This window comes from Bos indicus x Bos taurus, chromosome 7, assembly GCF_003369695.1.
Source record: "Bos indicus x Bos taurus breed Angus x Brahman F1 hybrid chromosome 7, Bos_hybrid_MaternalHap_v2.0, whole genome shotgun sequence".
Taxonomy (NCBI): domain Eukaryota; kingdom Metazoa; phylum Chordata; class Mammalia; order Artiodactyla; family Bovidae; genus Bos; species Bos indicus x Bos taurus.
In genome coordinates this window covers 68,253,673-68,278,846 of record NC_040082.1, presented here as the reverse complement: position 1 = coordinate 68,278,846, position 25,174 = coordinate 68,253,673, and the positions used below count along the sequence as shown (strand labels likewise).

General features: G+C 41.9%; 1 protein-coding gene across 1 annotated transcript; it reads left to right on the top strand.

Annotated features, from left to right (window-relative positions):
- Positions 1–1,936: 1,936 nt before the first annotated feature.
- On the top strand, positions 1,937–23,844 carry LOC113896271 (olfactory receptor 2Z1-like). The gene is made up of 5 exons (XM_027548506.1): positions 1,937–1,993; positions 7,048–7,131; positions 7,869–8,020; positions 11,092–12,040; positions 23,764–23,844. The coding sequence occupies exons 1-5, from the start codon at positions 1,937–1,939 to the stop codon at positions 23,842–23,844; spliced, it is 1,323 nt and encodes a 440-aa protein (XP_027404307.1).
- Positions 23,845–25,174: the final 1,330 nt, after the last annotated feature.

Here is a 25,174-nt window from a genome sequence, read left to right as displayed (position 1 = left end):
ATGTAAAATAGATAGCCAGTGGAACTATCTGTTTGTATTGTTGTATGACTCAGGGAACTCAAACCATGGCTCTGTAACAATCTAGAGGGGTGAGATAGGGAGGGAGGTGGGATGGAGGTTCAAGATGGGGGCATAGGTGTGTCTATGGCTGATTTATGTTGATGTTTGGCAGAAATCAACACAATATTGTAAAGTAATTATCCTTCAATTAAATAAAATTTTTAAAAATGTACAAGGCTATGTTAGGAGGAATAAAAAATAGATATCTGAAAAAAATATAAGAATTGCTATATTTTGTACAGATATGTTCAATTGCTGTGAAGAATTTAAGTAGGGACTAACACAAGTGTGTAGACATAGGTTCAAAAAACTGGCATCCCAAAACATGATTTGGACAGTTTAAACAGGTACAAGTAATAAAGCAAATAATTAGGGAATTTTAGATTTCCATAAGCTAAGTAAGTCAAATTATGCAGTGGAAGAATTTAAAACAAACAAACAAAAAAGCCTTCAAGGACCCAAAAGTCACCATTGCATCTCTCATCAGTCAGAAATGTTTCAGGCATTCTGTTTAACTTAGACAACCACAACACACGTACACAGAATATAGAGAAATTGCAGTCAGAATGAAGAGGGAATGTGTTCAAGAGTAATGGAAAACAGCCTGAAAAGGCAAGTTTTAAAATATGTGGGTATTCAACAACAGAAGACAGGAGCTAACTTTGTTAATCGCTCCTGAGTTGATCTGTCCTACTAAAGACAAAGGAATTTAAAAGCAAATGAGAGTAAGCAAGACTATAGCTGGATAATATTCCATTGTACACATAAGCCACATTTTCGTTATCCATGCATCCATTAATGGATATTTAGGCTGTTTCCATATCTTGGCTACTATATAGAATGCTACAATGAACATGAGAACATTGGTGTCTCTTCAAATTCTGATTTCAATTTCCTTGGCTAAATACTCAGCAATGAGATCATAGGGCATAGAATGAGGGGGAAGGAGAAATGGGGAGATGCTGGTCAAGGGGTACAAAGTTTCAGTTATGCAAGATGAGTAAGTTCTAGAAATCTAATGTATAACATGGTCAAGATAAAATTTGCCTTTTGAGGTAGATCCTGTGTATGCCAACTAAAAAAAAAAAGATTAATTACGTGAGGTGATGCATAATGATTAATAAGCTTAATTGTGGTGATTATTTCACAGTGCTACATAAGTCATCAAGTATGCACCTTAAGTATGCACAAGTTTTTAAAAGACTATGGCTAGCCATAAGCTCATTTTTATTATCAGCCCAATTAGACTCTGGAAGGCACCATAACAGCCCAGGTACCCCAGGTACTTTGAATTGTCTTATGCAGAGAACTGGATCTTATGACCCCTCGGCATATTGTGTTATGATCCCTGCAGAACTAGAACAGCTCAAAGAAACAGTCCATACCTCCCTCAGTACAAGCCTTCCTTGGCGGCACAAATGGTAAAGAATCTGCCTGCAATGCAGGAGACACCCAGGCTCGATCCCTGGATCAGAAAGATCTCCTGGAGAAGAGAATGACAACCCACTCCAATATTCTTGCCTGGAGAATTCAAGGACTGAGGAGCCTGGCAGACTACAGTCCATGAGGTCGTAAAAAGTCCGACACAACTGAGCGACTAAACACTTTCATTCGGTACAAGCACAGCCTTGGAGATACTTAATAAGTATTGTTAGATAAACAATGAGAGCAGTCACATTCGAGAGAAGAAAAACCACAGAGAATCAAGTACAAAGCAGTAAATGGGGATTTCCCTGACTTTAGCTGCAGACCAGCGTTACACGAGTCATGTATATGTGGATTATTCATTCAAGGGGGACTGAATGTGATACACACCAATAAATCCCTGGGCAGAGAGCATGTATGAAACACTGTTGGTCTGTTCTGTTGCACTGACATGATGAGATTATGTCATGATGATGAATACTTGAATCTGAGGATCCTTGGATCTAAGGTTAGGCCATGATGATGGAGATTGGAGAGATGGCTGAAGCTGAGGACAGAAAAGCCACAGTGGGGTAGAAAGGAATACAAGGGAATAGAGAAAGCATACCAAAGAAAAATACTCTATAGTCTTGGCTATGGTGATCCCAATAGCACTTTAAGTATAAATGAAAATATGACAATGGAACAGGACAAAGGCCATATACTTTTAAAAAAATAAAACAATATTATTCCATTTCTCACTTAAAAGTAATGTTGACAAAGTGCACATTAATAGACCTGTGTAGCCATAACCACCAAACAGCCACATTATGGGAGTCCATTCATGTTAACTTTACCTAAATTCCCTCATATTAATCTGGGTTTGGAAGATTACACATAGCACATGCTGGCTGCATGTAGACAAAGATCATAGGCTTCACCAAAATCTAGACCTGGTTTACACCCTAGCTGACACTTCCTGGGCAGATGACCTTAAGCACTAAGCTAATTAACTGAATTTCTGTTTCTTCATGTGTAAAACAATGATCTATTTACTTACATGATAAGATTACTACAAGGATAAAGTTAAATTAAATAGGTTGTATCTAATATAAAATGGGAGATAGAATAATTAGCTTGCTTCCCATTCTGATTCCTTTCAGAACTGAGGAATAAAAACCCATTAGAACAACAGGGCTTCTGTGGTGGCTCAGATGGTAAAGAATCTGCCTGCAATGCAGGAGACCTGGGTTCTATCCCTGGGTTGGAAAAATCTCCTGGAGAAGGGAATGGCTACCCACTCCAGTATTCTTGCCTAGAGAATTCCATGGACAGAAGAGCCTGGTGGACTACAGGCCATGGGGTAGCAAAGAATCAGACACGACGGATTGACTAACACTTTTACTTTTCATTTTCAGAACAATAGGACCAAAAAAAAAAACCCAGCTGTAACCCCAGTAACTTAGTAAATATTTTGAAGAAAGGAAGGAAGGGAGGCAGGAAGGGAGAAAAGATGCTTCTTTATATCTCTAATTGCTGACTAGGGAGCAGTTTCCCTCAGACACCAAAATGATGCTGCGCTGATCTAACCAGCAATTCCCAAGCCTGCTCCACAAGTACCCTGTGTATATAAAGGTTTGAAACAATAGTGTGGGGGCCCTGAAGGCCCTGAAGACACTGCATCATGGCTAAGAAAATATTTGTGTGTGTGTGTGTGTTTCAGAGAGGCCCCCCATGTCCAGAAACCATGAACTTTATCCCAGATCTTGACATTTGCTCTTACTTACAATTCTTTTCAATATAGATTGTATCTTCCTTCTGAAGCCACTTAACTGCCTACATGTCAAAAAGAAAAATAAAATAAAAAATAAACAGGAAATATTTAGGAGCCAACAAGGAGAGAATTAAAGCTTTCAGTTTTGGAAAATTCATCCTGTCCAACTGCAGGGACTCTGCACAGGTAAGGAACCTACACACCAATATGTAAAAATATCCCGAAGGATGGAAAGTCACAATCTTCCTCAATCAGCTATTTCAGAAATAAACAGCCTTCTCTTCCAGGACAACCTTCTTATAATCCACCTCATTCTACATTCATTAACCATGGGGACTTTGTTAAAGTTCTGGTCTGGAGGAGAACTAGGAGGTCTTAGTCACCCTCCACCTTCTTTCCTCCTGCCCATATGTAAGCAGTTTCTTTTGATGTTTCTACCTAGGTATTTTAATTTTTTTTTAATTGCAGTATAGTTGATTTACAATATTATGTTAGTTTCAGATGTAGAAAAAAGTGGTTTGGTTATAGAACATTCTCTAGGATAGATCCACTCAGGTTTTATTTGAGCAGAGTCTGTTGGAATGGCAATCTACTCCAGTGTTCTTGCCTGGAGAATCCCATGGACAGAGGAGCCTGGCAAGCTACAGTCCATGGGGTCACAAATAGTTGGACACAACTTAGCCACTAACACTGCTACTACTACTCTTGGCTCAAGGTTAAAGTACACCAACTGACATTTCTAAAAGTAATTACTTGAATTTAGGCTGGCATTTGGTGACCAGTCACACACAAATTTTGGAGCTGTGAGATTTCAGAGAGCAGTCAGAAAGCTGTCTAAACAAAATGGCTCGGTGCCACAAGTAGTGGCTTCAGGTCAGACTGAGTTGAACCTATCAGCCTGGCATCTGCCATGTCTGAATCTTGGCTTTCTACCCTGTAAAACACATATAACAAAGCCTATGTAGAATATATGCATTTAGCACACTGAGCCCAATCCTGGCACACAGTAAGCTGGTAGGTAGAAATATTAAAGCCATGTGTGTCTACAGATGGCTTGTAAACTCTTGTTGGCTGAGAAATCCCAGCAAGCTTACCTCTCCTCTCACCATCACTATTCCCTGACCTCTCTCAACAGGTGGTGATACTGCTCACAAATTAGTCATTCATTGTCTCCCTGACCCCAAGTTTAGATTTTGGCCACAATTACAGAGCATCAAACAAATCAGCAGAACTGTAGACAGTTTGTCCATAAATGAGGCCGATGGCAAGAGTGGCAGTTTTTCCCTCACGAATCCTGAACTACATCCATGGAAGCCCAATTCCATCCCTGTGTTATAGAGTAACCACACTTACCAATGTTTTGGTGTGTATCAAACAACCTCAAATATTCATCAGTGCAATTAGCTGTTTGTGCCAAGCTGCCCACTGCTTGGGAAATGCCTGACCATGTTTGTTTGCATCCCATAAAACCCAGGCTGAGGTTGTTTTGATGCTCTAAATAGGTGTGAATTTTCACTGCTTCAAAAGCATCTCCTTTAGTCAAATGGATGAGCTTTGGTCCATCCCTTTACTTCTGTCATGAGTGGTGGTCTTCTTCATTCACTTAACCACTCAACAGCCTCATTCAGCTGCCATAACATGCACTGTTCATCATATTGCTCCATGGAACTTGTTATAGGAATACCATTAGGGAACATACATTTGGGTAAAAATCACCCAGGAAATCAGAACGATCAGTAGAAGTTTTCCTGCTCTTGGCACTATGGACATTTGGGGGCTGGTTAATTCCCTGTTGCAGGGGTTGCTGCCCTGTGTACCCGTGTTCAGCAGCACCCTGACCTCTTCCCACTACATGCCATTAGCACTCTTCCTTCTAGTTGTAACAACCAAAAATGTCTTCAGACAGTGACATGTGTCCCCTGGGGGGGCAAAATCACCCTCTGGATTACAGAGAACCTCTGGGCTACAGCAGTGGTTTTCAATTTTTAGCAAAATGAGACCAACTGAAGGGCTTGTGAAAACAGACTTCTGAGCCACCACCCAACATTTCTAATTGGATAGGTCTGAAGTGGGCCCTGGGGATTTGCATTTTGACAGTGACTGATGCTGCTGATCCAGGGACCACCTCTGGTCTAAGGAGATCTGGCTGCCAGCTGTTGGCATATCTGGCATGTTTGTGAAATCCCTAATTCGGTGGTTTTCAGATTTGTCTGCAGATTAGAAACACCTGGAAAGTATTATTTAAAGTATTTTATTCAAAGTGAAAAGTGAAAGTGAAGTCGCTCAGTCATGTCTCTTTGTGACCCCATGGACTGTAGCCCACCAGGTTCCACCATCCATGGGATTCTCCAGGCAAGAATACTGGAGTGGGTTGCCAGTTCCTTCTCTAGGGGATCTTCCCGACCCAGGGATTGAACCCAGGTCTCCCACATTTCAGGCTTTACCCTCTGAGCCACCACCTTCCAACAATCCAGCTGTATTCCAGACCAAATCAATCTCCACTTCTGGGGATGAGGCACAGGCACTGGTATTTTGAAGCTACCCAGATAATTTTGATGTGTAGACAGATTTGGAAACCATTACTCTAAATATCATTACCTTCTTTGTAATGTGGGGTTAAGCAGTTTATATCTTCTCAGGACATACATCCTACAAGTCTCAACAGCACAGCTAAATCAGGAGAATGGGCCTACGTCGGACTGTGCAATCCTTGCATCTGTGGATGAGAAAATGGGGCAAATGTAGTTACAAAAGCTTTCCAGTCATGGCACTCTGAAACTGGAAGGAGCACTAGGAACAGGCAACAGCTCACACTAATCATGGTAAAGGTCGATATGATAAGTTTTGCAAAGACAGGGCTCTAGGGGGCAAGCAGGAAGCCTTTTGGCATGCCCTGTTGAAAGGAGGTGGATTTCAAGCTTCAGCTTTCAGATTCTCTAGGTGGACTCCACAAAGGACCTGCCCTGGTTTCTGAACCTCAGCCTGGAGCCTAGGGAGGAAAAAAGTCAACAAGAGACTGAGACTCCTGATGGAAACTGCAGATTGGGACAATGTGAGGTGAGTAGGGGGATGAAATGGGAGATGGAGAGGTGGGGAAGTAATTTAAAACTTTTACCTCCATTTATGCAGCCCCATAAGTGATAAAAGGCAATTCTACAACTCCCTTCATGTAAAACTTTGCAGCATTTAAAATCTCTAACTGGAAGTTGTTTTTGTTTGTTTGTTTGTTTACACCACTCATCTCCAAAAATGAGACCTCTTAAATTGTAAAATCCAGGACTGTTCTTTATAAAAAGAAAAAGAAAAATCAGTCACACTGCAAGGGAATAAAAAAAATCATATCAGTGCAGAAAAATCATAAGGGAGAAAACAAAGCCTTAGGCTATATTTAGCCAACACCATGAAATGACCATTTACACTGAGGATTTCTTTGTTGTTGTTCATTGTGGTAATTCTTTAATGTTTGCTGGGTGCTACTTCAGATCTAGGTAAGCTAGAAGATGAAAGAATAGAAAAATAATATCCTCTTCCTCCATGGAACAGCTTGAAAGAAAAAGAATCACCCTGAATTATTCTGAGACACACACACATCACACATTCACTGCGTACACTGCATTGCAGATATCTGTGTCAATACTGAGAAACAGTCATGAAAAAATAATGAACAGTGTCAGGACAACCAAAGAAGCATCTCTGGGTGCAGGTACTCATGCACAGCCCCACAGAGCAGACACTAAATTCAGATGGCTGTGCCAAAGGAAGGCCATAGAGGTAATAGTGTTTTGTGGATAAGTGTGTGTTTCTTTCAGATACTCACCACACATCCTACAAACATTGCCGATAGTGAACCACATTCTGTGCAAAGAAGGAAAGGACAGAGTCAGTCACTACAGGTAACTCTCAACCAAGATGGGAGATTCTGTGTGCAGTGAAGAAGCCCATCCTATCACAACAAACAGAACCCCCTCCAAGGTTTCTGAGAGGAAAACCTTGGAAAGTAAATCTCCAAGTGGAAGAGACTAGCGGCTCTTTGCAGGTACATGTATTGACTATGTGATTATTTTGCAAAACTAATTTGCTTAAGTGAGGAAAGGAAGAGTTCTAACATTTATTGAATATGTATTATGCAAAAGACACACTCTCAACATTTTTCTTACTCAACATTTTGAAATAACCCTGAGAACTGAGTTTTATGATCCATTTTACAGGAAGATAAGGTTATAAAAATTGTAATAGGCAGAAAGAATGTGCTATTTAAGTTTCAGCTGCTATTAATGCCAAGACTATTACCAAAGAGCACTAAATGTGTACTAATTATTTAAAACTCTCAATAGTTCCAACAATTTTTGAGATAAGGAGCCTAAGGCTGAGTAGCTTGTCCAAGTCACAGGGCTAGGAAATGGTGGAGTTGAAGCTTGGGACTAAGCTGCCTGACTTCAGAGACTAATTCCTTAAGCACAATGGCTTAAACTGGGTAAAACCTGCAAAAGACATTCTATCATATCTGCATTATTGCAGGTTCTACACATGTGAGTTCTTATTTTTCATTTGCCTTAGAGGAATGGGCGGGAATGGAAAGAAAGGTAACTGATAGTAGAATTTTAGTGCTGAGTTTCCCAACCGGGGACAGTTTCGCAATGTCTGCACTATTGTTTGCCACAACGGAGAGCAAATGCTTCTGGCATCTAATGGAAGAGTCCAGGATACTGCTAAGTGCCCTGTACTGCATAAGACAGCACCCTCCCTCAGCAGTGACCGCCTTAAAGTGCCAGTTGTGCCCAGGTTGAGAAAGCCTACTCTAGAACACTGAGAAAAAGTTGGGATCTGACCTAGAAAATAAAAAATATATTGACCAAGGCTCATGCTGCTTTCCCATTGCAAAAATGGGAATGTTTTACAGCTGTAAAATCTATGGAGGCTGAGCCATGTGAGATGCCAAACAATGCAAGCTGTGCCTGCAAGATGCCAAAACAGGGACAACATGAGAAAACACTCTTTAAGGGAATTTTTTAAATATACCTGAGATCTTACTTTTATTGAAGGAATGGTGGGAAGAACAGATCAGGAGATCATCGCCATTAAAAAGATTGTTTTTCACAGTTCCCATGGGGAGAGAAAATGCCACACTATATAAGACCATGCAGGAAAGAACTAAGGTTGGTCAGAAGGCAGGAGGAGTGAGAGGAATGCATAAGTCAAAGCCTTATGCGTTCACTGGGTTTTGTGGGAAGAATTGAGTGAGGCAGGGTAAGCAACTGAGAAAGTGTAGGATTACCTTGAATAGTAATATCAGGAGGCTCTGGGCGACAGGGGTAATCTCTCATTGTCTGGGACATGGCCCGATGGTGATTCAGGTCGTAGGAATAGTGTCCTGGACTCCAGAATCCTGATATTTGGAGGCAGATGGTTGGTTTTCACATCAGATTCATTCTCCCAGGCAAGATGTTTACTATGTATAAGAATTGGCTAACCCTCAAGAGGAGCAGTTCTTCCTGTCCTGTGAGCCATCAAGAAAACAAAGCATTGTAAAACAGAGAAAATAGATGCAGTGTGTTATATCTTAACTAAAAGCTCATCTTGACTGTTTGGGTTTAACAGTGTTAACTTCTCATGTTCAGCTTCAGAGACAGGCTGTGGGAGCAAGACCTGCTATACTCTGAGTATATTTGATTCAATTGCAAGGGATCTGTGTGTGTCCAGTGTAAGCAGCCTGGAAATGGTGGAAATCTAAAGCCATAGATTAGAAGAGCCCTATGGTTTAGCAGGATGAGCCAGCACAAACACTGAGGAAAGGCTTTCCTTGTGATATACAGTGAGACCCAAGGCAAGCTGTGTCTTCTAAGTTCCTTTACACATTTAACCATGAGATGTGGGCAGTGGGTCTCAACTCAGATCACACATCAGAGTAGCCTGGGAGGTTTCAGAAGCACAGGTGCTCAGGGCCCATTCCCAGGGATTAGATTCAGGAAAACAGGACATACAGATTTACCATAGATTATATGGGCTTCCCAGGTGACCCTAACAGTAAAGAAGCTGCCTGCCAATACAGGAGACATGAGATGCAGTTTCGATCCCTGGGTCAGGAAGATCCCCTGGAGAAGGGCATGGCAACCCACTCCAGTATTCTTGCCTGGAAAATCTCATGAACAGAGGAGCCTGGTGGGCTACAGTCGATGGGGTTGCAAAGGGACACGACTAAGGGGACTTGGGACACATTGGGAACCCATGCATTGTAAATTACTGCTTGCCCTTAATTTGTAAACTTGTAAATTTGTAATAGATTGTACAGCCCTGCTAGTGATTCTGAAGGACATACAAATAAAGGCTATAATTTGTCACATCTCTGGCATGCCTCTGAAATTTGTGGTGCCTCCAGCCCAGTCTTGGTGACCCAGTGGTGTCCACCAGCTCCAAAATTCTCCCATATTCTTAGCTCATAATAGGACAGTAGGCAGTTCAATTCATTTCTTTTCAATCTCTTCATTTAAGTCACTTGCTATCAAACTCAAGACTGGAGATACAAGCCAGAATTCAAGTCATTTCCTAGGATTTGGGACATTTGGAACTAAGAATCCAGAAAAACTCAAAATTTCAAGTAATTTGTCTGGTGGGCAGCTCCCTGCAGGCTCACTTATAGCAGAATAAGCAGTCTGAGTTTGACCCTTGTCTACACTTTTTAAAATTGCCTTAGGATGACATCTTTGCCATCATAGCTTGACATTGACTGAAATTGACTTTGCCTGAATAAATGTAATTTAACAAGAGAGAACTTTAAAGCCTCAGAGCCTTCCTAAGAGAAACATTGAAACTGATTTACTTACTCCTACCATGGCATCTACAGGTTTATACTTAGCGCGAAGACCATTTACTATCAAAAATTTAAAAGGGATCTTCTTACTAAGATAATAAGACTTAGCTATAGGGAAACCATTTAAACGAGGTGACAGTTATGAAGATGAGAACAACATACTTCCAGAAACCCATGTAAAAAACGATTATAAGCTCTGAATACAATGAATGTATCTGGGACTCCTGAGGGACAAAGTGACAAGAGAAACATGGCCATGCATGGCTCTGCTAGCTGATAAAGCACACTTTGTCTGCCACAGTCACAGGCTCTCGTCTATCTCTAAGAGAAATGCATCACATGGATACCCAAGTACATAAAAATGTGTGTGTGTGCTCAGTCACTCAGTCGTGTTTGACTCTTTGCCACCGCAGGGACTGTACTTCCTAGGCTTCTCCGTCCATTGGGGGTTTTCAGGCAAAAATATTGGAGTGAGTTGCCATTTCTCCCTCCAGGGGAACTTTTCAACACAGGGATCAAACTCGTGTATCCTACATCTCCTACATTGGCAGGCAGAAAATAAGAATTTTGAACCATATAATTCATATAGGTGTGGATCTACTCCTCAGACTAAGCATTAGAGTAAATGTTTCCTTTTTATAATTTTTTTCCTGTGTGCCTATTTATTCACTGGAAATATTGCTAAGGATGCTAAGTATATTTTTATAAAAACATAAGGTGTTCTAGTGCACTGTGGTTCCTTTTCTAACTTTTTGAGATGGAAACTTTGGTCATTGGTTTGTCTTTCCTCTTTTATAACATTTGCATTTTGAGTGTAAGTTCCCCTCTGAACACTGCTTTGGCTGAATACCATGCCTGTTATAGTAGTTTTTCATTGTGAAAAAATGTCGACCCTATAGCAATCTGCAAGACTGTTAGGAAGAACTCCCACAGCCCCTTAGCCAGCCTTGCCAGTCACTTTCTGCTCTTCATCTATCACCTTCTCTCTGACTCAGAGTGGACGCTTCTGAGTCCTTGGTGAGCCGGTTCACTTTCCTCCCCACAGTGAAGTTCAGCAGGAGGCAGTCAGAAGGACCTGGAACCATTCCTCCTCCACTAGCTTTGTTCTCACCAGCCTTTTTAATGAGAGCCGGATGCACTTGTTCCTCTTCAGCATGGTGGTGGTCATCTACACACTCGCCATGGCCGGCAACACTGCCATGGTCCTCCTGATCTGGGCAGATGCCCGGCTCCACACACCCATGTACTTCCTCCTCAGCCAGCTATCCTTCTTGGACATCTTCTTCACCTCAGTCACTGTTCCCAAGATGATAGCAGGCTTCCTCTTTGGATGGATAAGCATCTCATTTGGAGGCTGTGGGGCACAAATGTTTTTCTTCATGTTCCTGGGGGCTACAGAGTGCATTCTGCTGGCCCTCATGGCCTATGACCGCTACGTGGCCATCTGTAATCCTCTGCGCTACCCACTGCTCATGAGTCGCCAGACCTGCCTGCTCCTGGTGGCTGCCTCCTGGCTGGGAGGGTCACTCAACGCCTCCATCCAGACTGTGCTGACCCTGCAGTTCCCCTACTGCGGCTCACAGAAGATTGCACACTTCTTCTGCGAGGTGCCTTCACTGTTGAGGTTGGCCTGTGCTGACACGGCTGCCTATGAGCAGGTGCTCTTTGTGACGGGTGTGGTGGTCCTCCTGGTGCCCATTGCCTTCATCACCACCTCCTATGCCTTAATCCTCGCGGCTGTGCTCCGGATGCACTCTGTGGAGGGGCGTAAGAAGGCCCTAGCCACCTGCTCCTCCCACTTGGCAGTCGTCAACCTCTTCTATGGGCCCCTTGTCTACACTTACATGTTACCTGCATCTTACCACTCTCCTGGCCAGGATGACGTAGTATCTGTCTTCTATACAGTCCTCACACCCATGTTGAATCCTGTCATCTACAGCCTCAGGAACAAGGAAGTAACAGGAGCAATGAAGAAGGTTATAGGGAAGTGTGGGGTAGGTAGGACTGTTTAAGACCCAGGAGAGAAGGAGCCTCACCTCTAAGATGAGCCTGTAGCTCCAAATGCCCATTCTAGGATTGTGTTCCAGAATGAGCAGTCTCAAATCCACATACAGAGAAGTGAAAGGTGCTCTCCTCATTCCCTTCCAGCTCCCACACTTCAAAGAGATGTCCAGATAGTTTGTGTACACTCTCCGCTCACCTTCCCCACCTCAACAAACTCCAGGCCAGCTTCTCCATCCATCCCTTGTCTGAAGCAGCAATAACTCATCATCTCCATGTCACTGAGTGTCCAAGGGCTTCCCTTCTCTTCAAAGGGCCTTCATTGCTGGCTATTTCCCCAAACATCTCCTTTATTCTTCTCCAGCCACAATAACTCTCTGGCTGTTGCCCAAAATTCCTAAGCACAATCCCACCTAAGGTCCTTCAACGCAGAGATCTCAATGCCTGGGCACTTCCCCCTATATTTTTGCATGGTTTCTGCCTTCACTTCATTTAGGAACTGCTCAAATGTGACCTTTTAGGGATTCCTACACCAGCCACCCTGTCCAAAATGTCATTCCCACTCCATCATCTTTTTCTAACTTCATTTGTGTATTCCATACTTCTTTTTCCCTTTAGAATGTATGGGAGTACAGAGGCTTTGATTCTTAATTCTGATTCTAGAAGAATGACGGGCACAGGATCCATCAATAAATACCTGTTGAATCAACAGATAAAGCTAAAGAACATTTTCTTGCCTTAACCAATGTTGACACTGTTGTTGGTTCCTCCTTGAAAATCTCTCTTCTGGCCCACCGCTTCCTATTAAGTGATGAGTGCCTCAGAACCTGGTGCCTACCCCTTCTCAATCCACACCCTCTCTTATCACTCTAATTCATGGCCATGACTTCAGTTACCACCTGACACCAAACTCAGTCATATATTTATAAGCTAGCCAGATATCTCCTACAAGACTTTTCACACCCAACTCCATATTACACCCCACTGGATGTTTCAAAGGTACCTCAAATTCATCATGCCAAGACATAAAGTCATGATCTCACTTTCATGTCAGGTAATTGAGCGAATGTCTCACCAGGTCGGTAGGTGTGCATCGCCACTCATTCAGTCTCTCACAAAGTCCTCAGGACAGTGCATTTGACTGTAAATGCTTACCTTCCCACAAGGTGTATTCCCTTAGGGTTGCAGCTACCACTACCGTAGTCTAAAGATATGTAGATGAGTCAGGAATTTCCAAGCAGGTCTCCTTGCCCCCATTCTTAAACACCTCATGTACAAAATCACAGGTTTTTTTCCTCGAGATGTAGCCAACGAGATTTCTAAACACAAATCTAACCCCATGCCACCGACTTCACCCCATAACCTCCCCTTAAATTGTTTTAGCAATTGCCATTGTTCCTTCACATGTCATCATCTGATACATGATATATTTTTACATACATATATTTTTTACCATCTGTCTTCAACTATAAGGTAAGCTCCATGAGAACAAATGTTCTTTTTGCACTTGACACATAGTTGGCATTTATTAAATATTGAATAATCACTATGTGAATGAATTAATGCACTCAGGTAAAATAAATAATCTTTCCCATTGCTTACAAAGCCCTGGACGGTCTGGTGGTCTTGGCTTCATCTCATGTTTCTTTATCCTTAATCCTGCTCCTCTGCTCCTTCTTCCTTCCAGGTCATTTCCAGAGCTATTCCTCTGCCTGGGATGCTGCTTTCTCCTCTATGCTTAGAATCCTTCCTTCCTTAGCCCAGGTATCATCTCTTCAAGGAATTCTTCTCCATAATTCCAAACTAAGTCAAGTTCTTTTAGATATGTCCCATATCCTTCCTAGCCTTTATTTCTTCGATTAAGTTTGTCTCTTCACAGTACATGAGATCAGGGAGTCTCCATGACTTCACCACAGTGCCTAACTTTGCACCTGGCACATTATAATGCCTCAATAAGTATCAAAAAGAAAGAAAAGAAGAAGAATACAAGCAGAAAGGAGGGAAAGCAGCAGGAAGGCAGGGAGGTAGGAAGGGATAGAGACTGATTTGCAGTCTTGTACCTCCAAATTAGACCATACTTTGCCACCATAAATCTTTGCTTATATAATGCAACTGTCATAAGAGATGCCACCAATCACTCTATGTATTTTAAGACATCTCTAAAAGTCTTCAGAGGCCAGAAATCCATCCTGAAAGCCCAATCTACATCCTTTATACCGAAGCTGGATAATAAAAATTGAAAAAAGTCCAGCCTTTTCTTCCACTTCTGGTCATACACAGTGAGGATCACATTGTGCTTCCAGCAGCTTCAGGGACATCTTTAGTAGGAGTGAGCAGTATAGCAGAAGAAATCAAGACCAGAATCAACTACCAGACTGTTCCTTTTGTCAGTTGCTTCCCCCACCAGGATCAGACAAGAACTACCTGACTTCCACTGCTATGAGAAGGCAAAGACTGCTAAAGCAGGAGAGAGAAGTGTCATGTGCTAATGGCACCTGCATGTGTAAAAGTCCTTCTGTCCCATATCCTGGGTATCAGCCTGGAATGACTGGCAGACAGAAAGCATGTTTCCTGGGAAGATGTGACCTGGCTCCATCCCACTTCCTCTGTCCTCCATCCTTCCCCCAGTGTGGTAAAGGGAAACCTAAGTACATGGTGATCCCCACCCTGGAATCCTGAATCATGGCTTAACTAATTATAAATTACTCATTAGAAAAGTTGGGGGGGAGATAAGAACATCATTGAGAAGTACGTTTCCACCCAAACATTTTAACCACATTTGCTTCTCAAGAAGAAATTAACTAAGGGGAGAGTGAGTTCTATTCCAAAGGATTATATGCAGGCAAACATCTCATAATCTCATCCAACCACAGAATTCCAGAACAGGATCCCCTTCTTCACCACATTTCCCAACCCTGTACGTTATAAGCATGATCTTTAACTCCTTAGTGCTTGCCCAAGCAAAGGAGAAAGCCATAATTTGCAGCTATTGATATGTCTGACCTCTCACTCATCAAATAGATAGGCAAGTTTTGAAAACTGACAAGTGGAAGATAAACTGTCTACTCATGCCTTCCTGTGCTACAGAGAGCAAGCTATATTAAGATATAAAGTTTGACCTTCTTCTTTGTAAATATACCCCAATTTCAACTGAGCAGACACTGCCTAGAATACATTTCCCAGTTATCAATGCAGCTAGGTATGGCTATGTACCTAAGCTCTGAATGGTGGCCCTTAAGCACAAATGTAGCCATTCAGCAGGATCCTCAGATGTAAGGGCTGTGTCACATTCCTCTCCACCCCACCACACGTTCCTTCTGGCTGACATGAAGTCATAACAAATGAAGCTTCAGTGGACATCTTGGAATATAAGGCAGAAGCCAGGAAATGAGAATGTCAGAACAGCAATAAAGGAAGGAAATTGAGTTTCTGAAATCATGGTGTTGATCAACCACTGTGTTTTCTGGCACTTGCAGTGAATCTAATTCTAATTAACAACATTTCACACCACAAAAGTGACAGGAAGAGTTGACTTTTTTCATGGTGTGGCAGGAATGGCTGTGTAGCCCCATACTGCTGGAATGCCAGGGAAAAAAATACTTTCTGAAAACTAGGTTAAACACACCAAAATGTACACACCAGAATACAACATGAGGACTATAAGTAGTTTTGAGAATTTGACCTCCACATGGAAAAAAATGGCAAACTCCAATTAGAACTGGCATTTAAGAAAGTACACATCATAGAATTTCCAATTTATGATGTAAGCTACAAGCTTTTTCCTTTTAATAGAGTATGAAAACATGAAAATGGGAAGATTTTAAAACTGACTCAGCAGGAACTATTTGGCAAATGACATGGGAAAGCCTAGCTCTATTAGACATGAGAGATGCCAAGCATCCTTCATCATAAGTCCTATACTTAAGAAGCAGAAGAAATAATAAGGAACATAATCTAGATAGGGATCTTGTTATGTGTGTTATGTGTGTGCATGTGTGCTCAGTCATGTCCAACTCTTTGCAACCCTATGCACTGTAGCCTACCAGGCTCCTCTTCCCATGGGATTTCCCAGGCAAGAATACTGGAGTCAGTTGCCATGTCCTTCTCCAGGGGATCTTCCCAACCAAAGGATCAAACCTGTGTCTCCTGCATCTCTTGCATTGGCAGGCGGATTCTTTACCACTAAGTCACCTGGGAAGCCCATAGATAGAGACCTAGATAGATAAAGCTTTTAGATATATATCTCAGATAGATGATAGGTCATATACTTATATACACATATAATAGATAACAGATGGATGATAAATAGATCACTCACTAGATAGGTGATAGATAGATACATAGATACATAGATAGATAATCACATTTTCTTCATTCTCTCCTGCATGGATGGACACTTGCATTGTTTCCATATCTTGGCTATAGTGAACATGGGAGTACATATACCTCTTCAAGACACTAATTTCATTTCCTTTGGGAATGTCCAGAATTGTGATTGCTGGATCATATAGTAGTTCTATTTTTAGTTTTCTGAGGATAATGTTTGTTTATGCCATGGTAAGTCGTCTTTCCATCTTCTTCATAGCCTTGATATTCCTCTGGAGAGGTGATTTATAGTACTTTTCCTCTCAGCTTCTTCCTAAGAGTAGGCCCACCCCCAAAGAAAGAATTGATGGTAGCCTCATTTCTCAGAAGTTGTTGCTTTTAGTAAGATAAATGAAGCTCTGAGAAGGTTTCTTTCTTTGAATCTGTTAATGTCAAATATCTTCAGCTTAAAATAATCTTCATATCAACTCAGTTTCTGAGCAGGTCCCCACACTTCTCCTCAAAATGTTCAGACATAAAGATTCTCCAATTTCCTACCAGCTGGCATTTTCTCATCCTTATCAGTCAGTGTAAAGGACCTGCCCTCAACAGGTAATTCTTACTGCTTTTTCCCTCTGTAGTAGCAGCCCCAAGATTTGAGCTGAAAACTGGTATCCCATCAAAGGTCTGATAACTCCACATGAGGCATTTCCTCCAAGGATCCTTTCCAGCCTTTCTTTCTCCCTTCTTTATCTGGAGAGAGACCTGGGAGACTATACTCAATAGGTAGATGGAAGGGCAGGATTTCTACACTTTCAGATACTCCACCCCTAATCTACCCAAGCCTAGGACATCACCCACACCTCCCTGCAGGGCCTTTTTCAGCTATTTTCTCACAGATACTCTCATTCCCTTGGTCACTTTGGCAGTGTGCCTACAGACTACCTCCTTGCCCTCGGGTGCAGGAAAGCACACACCAGGGACAGGGAAGTAGTGATATAGCCAGCTGTGTCTCTCCCTTTCTTGCTCTCCGCTGTGACATAGACAAGGCAATCTCAGAAAATCTTTGACTGTTCCATCTGTGACCTTCACCACTTCTTATCACTTCTAAGTCAACTTCCTCATCAATTATTTTATTTTTTCAATTTTGGACTATTTATTCAAAAGATCATGGCACCTGGTCCCATCAGTTCAGTTCACTTCAGTCGTTCAGTCGTGTCCGACTCTTTGCGACCCCATGAAGCGCAGCATGCCAGGCCTCCCTGTCCATTACCAACTCCCGGAGTTCACTCAGACTCACAGCCATCAAGTCAGTGATGCCATCCAGCCATTTCATCCTCTGTCATCCCCTTCTCCTCCTAACCCCAATCCCTCCCAGCATCAGAGTCTTTTCCAATGAGTCAACTCTTAGCATGAGGTAGCCAAAGTACTGGAGTTTCAGCTTTAGCATCATTCCTTCCAAAGAAATCCCAGGGCTGATCTCCTTCAGAATGGACTGGTTGGATCTCCTTGCAGTCCAAGGGACTCTCAAGAGTCTTCTCCAACACCACAGTTCAAAAGCATCAATACTTCGGCACTCAGCCTTCTTCACAGTCCAACTCTCACATCCATACATGACCACTGGAAAAACCATAGCCTTGACTAGATGAACCTTTGTTGGCAAAGTAATGTCTCTGCTTTTGAATATGCTATCTAGGTTGGTCATAACTTTCCTTCCAAGGAGTAAGCGTCTTTTAATTTCATGGCTGCAGTCACCATCTGCAGTAATTTTGGAGCCCAAACAAATAAAGTCTGACACTGTTTCCACTGTTTCCCCATCTATTTCCCATGAAGTGATGGGACCAGATGCCATGATCTTCGTTTTCTGAATGTTGAGCTTTAAGCCAACTTTTTCACTCTCCTCTTTCACTTTCATCAAGAGGCTTTTTAGTTCTTCTTCACTTTCTGCCATAAGGGTGGTGTCATCTGCATATCTGAGGTTATTGATATTTCTCCCATCAATCTTGATGCCAGCTTGTGCTTCTACCAGCCCAGTGTTTCTCATGATGTACTCTGCATAGAAGTTAAATAAGCAGGGTGACAATATAAAGCCTTGATGTATTCCTTTTCCTATTTGGAACCAGTCTGTTGTTCCATGTCCAGTTCTAACTGTTGCTTCCTCACCTGTATATAGGTTTCTCAAGAAGCAGGTCAGGTGGTCTGGTATTCCCATCTCTTTCAGAATTTTCCACAGTTTATTGTGGTCCGCACAGTCAAAGGCTGACCTGGTCCCATCACATAATGACAAATAGATGGGGAAACAGTGGAAACAATAGCAGACTTTATTGGGGGGGGGCCTCCAAAATCACTGCAGATGGTGACTGCAGCCATGAAATTAAAAGACACTTGCTCCTTGGAAGAAAAGTTATACCCAACCTAGACAGCATGTTAAAAAGCAGAAACATTATTTTGCCAACAAAGGTCTGTCTAGTCAAAACTATGGTTTTTCCAGTAGTCATGTAAGGATGTGAGAGTTGGACTATAAAGAAAGCTGAGTGCCAAAGAATTGATGCTTTCGAACTCTGGTGTTGGAGAAGACTCTTGAGAGTCCCTTAGACAGCAAAGGGAGCCAACCAGTCCATCCTAAAGGAAATCAGTCCTTACTATTCATTGGCAGGACTGATGCTGAAGCTGAAACTCCAACACTTTGGCCACCTGATGTGAGGAGCTGACTCATTTGAAAATATCCTGATGCTGGGAAAGATTGAAGGCAGGAGGAGAAGGGGATGACAGAGGATGAGATGGCTGGATGGCATCACCGACTCAATGGACATGAGTTTGGGTAAACTCCGGGAGTTGGTGATGGACAGGGAGACCTGGTGTGCTGCAGTTCATGGGGTTGCAAAGAGTCGGACACAACTGAACGACTGAACTGAACTGATACTCTGGATACTAACACAACATTGTAAAGCAACTACACTCCAATAACTTTTTTAAAGTACAGTGTAACTATAACTATCAAATCCACTGAGAACTCTCCCAAAATTATGTGACTTCTTTTATTGAGCTACTTGCTTTATTCTGATGGTCTGAAACCAAGACGGAACTATCTCAAAGGTATGCCTACGTGTTACTAATGCTAATTTCACCTGTTTATTTTTACTTTTCTTAGTAGAAAATTTAAAAATACAAATGTAGCCCATTGTATTTTTATTGAACTGCATTGGTCTAGATTATTAACAGTCCAGTGAGATATTTACCTTCAGTTCAATTCAGTCTCTCAGTCATGTCCAACTCTTTGCGACCCCATGAATCACAGCACGCCAGGCCTCCCTGTCCATCACCAACTCCTGGAGTTCACTGAGACTCATGTACATCGAGTCAGTGATGCCATCCAGCCATCTCATCCTCTGTCATCCCCTTCTCCTCCTGCCCCCAATCCCTCCCAGCATCAGAGGAAGGGATTTTCCAACGAGTCAACTCATCACATGAGGTGGCCAAAGTACTGGAGTTTCAGCTTCAGCATCAGTCCTTCCAAAGAAATCCCAGGGCTGATCTCCTTCAGAATGGACTGGTTGGATCTCCTTGCAGTCCAAGGGACTCTCAAGAGTCTTCTCCAACACCACAGTTCAAAAGCATCAATTCTGCAGTGCTCAGCCTTCTTCAGAGTCCAACTCTCACATCCATACATGACCACAGGAAAAACCATAGCCTTGACTAGACGAAACTTTGTTGGCAAAGTAATGTCTCTGCTTTTGAACATGCTCTCTAGGTTGGTCATAACTTTCCTTCCAAGGAGTAAGCGTCTTTTAATTTCATGGCTGCAGTCACCATCTGCAGTGATTTTGGAGCCCAAAAAAATAAAGTCTGACACTGTTTCCACTGTTTCCCCATCTATTTCCCATGAAGTGATGGGACCAGATGCCATGATCTTCGTTTTCTGAATGTTGAGCTTTAAGCCAACTTTTTCACTCTCCACTTTCACTTTCATCAAGAGGTTCTTTAGTTCCTCTTCACTTTCTGCCATAAGGGTGGTATCATCTGCATATCTAAGGTTATTGATATTTCTCCCAGCAATCTTGATTCCAGCTTGTGTTTCTTCCAGTCCAGCGTTTCTCATGATGTACTCTACATATAAGTTAAATAAGCAGGGTGACAATATAAAGCCTTGATGTATTCCTTTTCCTATTTGGAACCAGTCTGTTGTTCCATGTCCAGTTCTAACTGTTGCTTCCTGACCTGCATACAAATTTCTCAAGAGGCAGATCAGGTGGTCTGGTATTCCCATGTCTTTCAGAATTTTCCACAGTTTATTGTGATCCACACAGTCAAAGGCTTTGACATAGTCAATAAAGCAGAAATAGATGTTTTTCTGGAACTGTCTTGCTTTTTCCATGATCCAGTAGATGTTGGCAATTTGATCTCTGGTTCCTCTGCCTTTTCTAAAACCAGCTTGAACATCAGGAAGTTCACGGTTCACATATTGCTGAAGCCTGGCTTGGAGAATTTTGAGCATTACTTTACTAGCGTGTGAGATGAGTGCAATTGTGCAGTAGTTTCAGCATTCTTTGGCATTGCCTTTCTTTGGGATTGGAATGAAAACTGACCTTTTCCAGTCCTGTGGCCACCGCTGAGTTTTCCAAATTTGCTGGCATATTGAGTGCAGCACTTTCACAGCATCAACTTTCAGGATTTGAAATAGCTCAACTGGAATCCCATCACCTCCACTAGCTTTGTTTGTGGTGATGCTTTCTAAGGCCCACTTGACTTCACATTCCAGGATGTCTGGCTCTAGGTCAGTGATCACAGCATCGTGATTATCTTGGCTGTGAAGATCTTTTTTGTACAGTTCTTCTGTGTATTCCTGCCATCTCTTCTAATATCTTCTGCTTCTGTTAGGTCCATACCATTTCTGTCCTTTATCGAGCCCATCTTTGCATGAAATGTTCCCTTGGTATCTCTAATTTTCTTGAAGAGATCTCTAGTCTTTCCCATTCTGTTGTTTTCCTCTATTTCTTTGCATTGATCGCTGAAGAAGGCTTTCTTATCTCTTCTTGCTATTCTTTGGAACTCTGCATTCAGATGTTTGTATCTTTCCTTTTCTCCTTTGCTTTTCATTTCTCTTCTTTTCACAGCTATTTGTAAGGCCTCCCCAGACAGCCATTTTGCTTTTTTGCATTTCTTTTCCACGGGGATGGTCTTGATCCCTAGACATTTTGTATTGTCTCCTTTGTAAGGTGCTGTTCTGTCTCTTTACTTATCACTTTGTGTAGTCTCATTATTAAAAACATTTTTTCTGGCTTACTTCACTCTGTATAATAGGCTCCAGTTTCATCCACCTCATTAGAACTGATTCAAATGTATTCTTTTTAATGGCTGAGTAATACTCCATTGTGTATATGTACCACAGCTTTCTTATCCATTCATCTACTAACACCAATACAGTATACTAACGCATATATATGGAATTTAGAAAGATGGTAACAATAACCCTGTATACAAGACAGCAAAAGAGACAGTGATGTAGAGAACAGTCTTTTGGATTCTGTGGGAGAGGGAGAGGGTGGGATGATTTGGGAGAATGGTATTGAAACATGTATAATATCATATATGAAACGAATCACCAGTCCAGGTTCAATGCACGATACTGGATGCTTGGGGCTGGTGCACTGGGATGACCCAGAGGGATGGTACGGGGAGGGAGGAGGGAGGAGGGTTCAGGATGGGGAACATGTGTATACCTGTGGCGGATTCATGTTGATATATGGCAAAACCAATAGAATATTTTAAAGTTAAAAATAAAAAAGAAAAGAAAAAAAATTTTTTAACAAAGTTAAAAGCTTTTTTTCTTACCAGAAAAAAGAAACAAGAAAGTGTCCAAGTGCTCAAACAGTTATTGATGTTGCTAAATATTAGTCTGTATTAAACCTTAAACCTTTTCACAAAAATTCCTCTCCTTCAAGGCACATACTAGGATTACTCTGCTCCAGCCCCCTGAAGTTGCTACTAAATCAAGTAAGTTGTGTCCGACTCTGTGCGACCCCATAGACGGCAGCCCACCAGGCTCCCATCCCTGGGATTCTCTAGGCAAGAATACTGGAGTGGGTTGCCATTTCCTTCTCCAGTGCATGAAAGTGAAAAGTGAAAGTGAAGTCGCTCAGTCGTGTCCGACTCTTCGCGACCCCATGGACTGCAGCGTGCCAGGCTCCTCTGTCCATGGGGATTCTCCAGGCAAAAATACTGGAGTAGGTTGCCATTTCCTTCTCCATATACCCATTAGAATGTGATCTGGGGGGACATTTAAGAATCAATCCAATATGATTGATTTGTGTATATCCTCACATCCCTTGAATAAATCCCACTTGAATATGATGTTTTATCCTTTTAACATGTTGTTGGATTCTGTTTGCTGCTATTTTGTTGAGGATTTTTGCATCTATGTTCATCAGTGATATCGACCTATACTTTTCTTTTATGTGGTATCTCTATCTGAGCTTGGTATGAGGATAATGGTGATCTCAAAGAATGAGTTTGGGAGTTTTCCTCCCTCTGCAATTTTTGGAACAGTGTCAGAAGGATGTGTATTAACTCTTATCTAGATGTTTGATATAACCCTCCTATGGAGCCATCTGGTACTGGACTTAGTACTTGTGATTGGCCTGTACATATTTTCTATTTCTTCCTGGTTCAGTCTTGGGAGATTGTACCTTTCTAAAAATGTGTTCACTTCTTCCAGGTTGTCCATTTTATGGGCATATAGTTACTTGCAGTAGTCTCTTTGATCCTTTGTATTTGTGTGGTATAAGATTTGCCACATTGTCTTTCCCCTGCTGCAGTGACTGAGGAAGCTCAATTTGAGACAGAGCTTCCTGCCACTCCATGGCAACAAGGAGTATAATTAGAAATAAAATTATATGTCCGTAGTGTTAAGCTACTGAAAATCGTGGAGTTTGTTACTACAGCAAAACCTGACCCATTTTGACTGATGCATATTCTATCACTGTAATTTACACAGGAAACCAGCCTGAACAGGTATATACACAGTGTGTGTTGCTATATCTTTTGATTGTTGAACTCCAGTCTCTTACTGGACTCTGAGTTCCTTGAGGATAGAAATAGTATGCACTTAATTTCTTCACACCACCATTAGATCTGACACATAGTTAGAAGTTAGCACATATTTGAAGACTGAATGGAACAAATGAATTAATCGATGAGTCTCATAACAGGTAGCTAAGTCTTTTGGGCAGGGAGATTTCTCAGACCAAGATAGAATAGAAGGAGTAAAAAGATTGCCAAATTAAGCTTGGCGCTCAAATAAGTATAATAAGTTTATTGTAGCATATAGCTACAGATATGAGAGTTCATTTTTGGTTTTCATTTTGTTCTTCTGTTTGCTTGCTTGCTTGCTTTTTTGTTTTGTTTTTGCTAGCCCTGCTCTAGTGCCTGTATGATTCCAGAGGCAGATGTTGGCAGGTCACCTGACAAGAGAACTAAAGCAGTAAAGGTGTGAGCCACTAAAGAGACAAGAACTAGACTCTAAACTTGATCAGCAATGATTTGGAAAGATAAGAACTCCCCGTGGAACGTGATAGAAAGGTGTGTTTATAGCAGTTGAAGCATTAATGGAGCTTGAAAAATCTTCCCACCATTGATCAGGCTGGGAAAGAAGACATAGATAAATACCAGGTGCAAAGTTAACAGGAAACATTTCTCCTGGGGTAGGAATAAACTTGTTATCTCTTCAGTCATAAAGTTGAATGACTATTGCTTTCTTAGTGAGAAACTTGCCTTTAAAAATCTAAGTCACTTTGCAGACAAATATCCTTAGTCTCCAACCTAGGAGCAAAGGTGTAGATATGAGATTTTAGGCATTCACGTCTATCTTAACTTTGTCATTTCGGCGGTCCACCTCACAGTCCAAACCTGACAAGGATCTGTTTACATATAGTTGTGCTTCACTTCAAACTTCATATAAATTTCTCCCAAGTGTCACTCTTCTCCCAACTTCTGTAATAATTCTTTGTTTGGTGATATGTCGCAGAGTTCCTACTCACATCAAGAAACTTAACTATGTGGGGCTACAGGGTTATCCTTAGTTATCTAGTTTCTGAGTCTAGCAAAGTTTCTCAACCTCAGCACCATTAACATTTTAGGTCAGATAATTCTTTGTTGTGGCGGTGAGGGAGACAAACCCCGTGCATTGTTCAGCATGCTCTGCAGCTCTGGTATCTGACCTCTAGACACCAGTAGCACCCCCAGTTGTGTCAGCCAGAAATGTCTTGGTACACTGCCAAATGTCTCTGGGGAATACATTCACCACCAGCTGAGAGTCACTGGGCTAGGACATACATTATCAATGGTGGCCATATCACCAGTAAGATCTTCAAATTTTTAAGTTTTGTAATTGGAGCATTTTTGAGGAAGGGGGAAGAAATCTTATATACCACAATAGTGTGTGGCCCTCCAAAAGAGGGCCACACACTATTATGTACAAATAAGCAATATAACAGTGGTATTAAAATTTCACAACAGAGGAGCCAATAGGAAGAAAAGGGGTCTAAAAAGGCCCTTGTAGAAGGGCAATGATGGAAAGAAGTTGAGAAACTACAGGCCTGGGTAAACTGCAGTGGAAGCAGAAGTGAGAGTGTTGGAAGGAACTGAAGTTAGAGCATAAGTAATGGCAGACTCCACTCAGGGACATCTGTCTAGGAGTTAAGAATCCTATTCTGTGGTTGTGTGGGAGTGCAGGGCAGGCAAAATGCAGAGGAGAGCAATCTGATAGCTCTGGGGTTTGGGCTATTTGAGTTTAAAGTACTTTAAGTTAACATTCCAATTTCCCG

Bases quoted from the DNA above. Each gene is read 5' to 3' on its own strand.
- LOC113896271 (XM_027548506.1), top strand. From the start codon at position 1,937: ATGATGAGATTATGTCATGATGATGAATACTTGAATCTGAGGATCCTT. The intron at 1,994-7,047 runs GTTAGGCCATGA...TGTTTCTTTCAG, and splicing joins TGAGGATCCTTGGATCTAAG to ATACTCACCACACATCCTAC. The intron at 8,021-11,091 runs GTTGAGAAAGCC...TCCTCCCCACAG, and splicing joins AAAGTGCCAGTTGTGCCCAG to TGAAGTTCAGCAGGAGGCAG.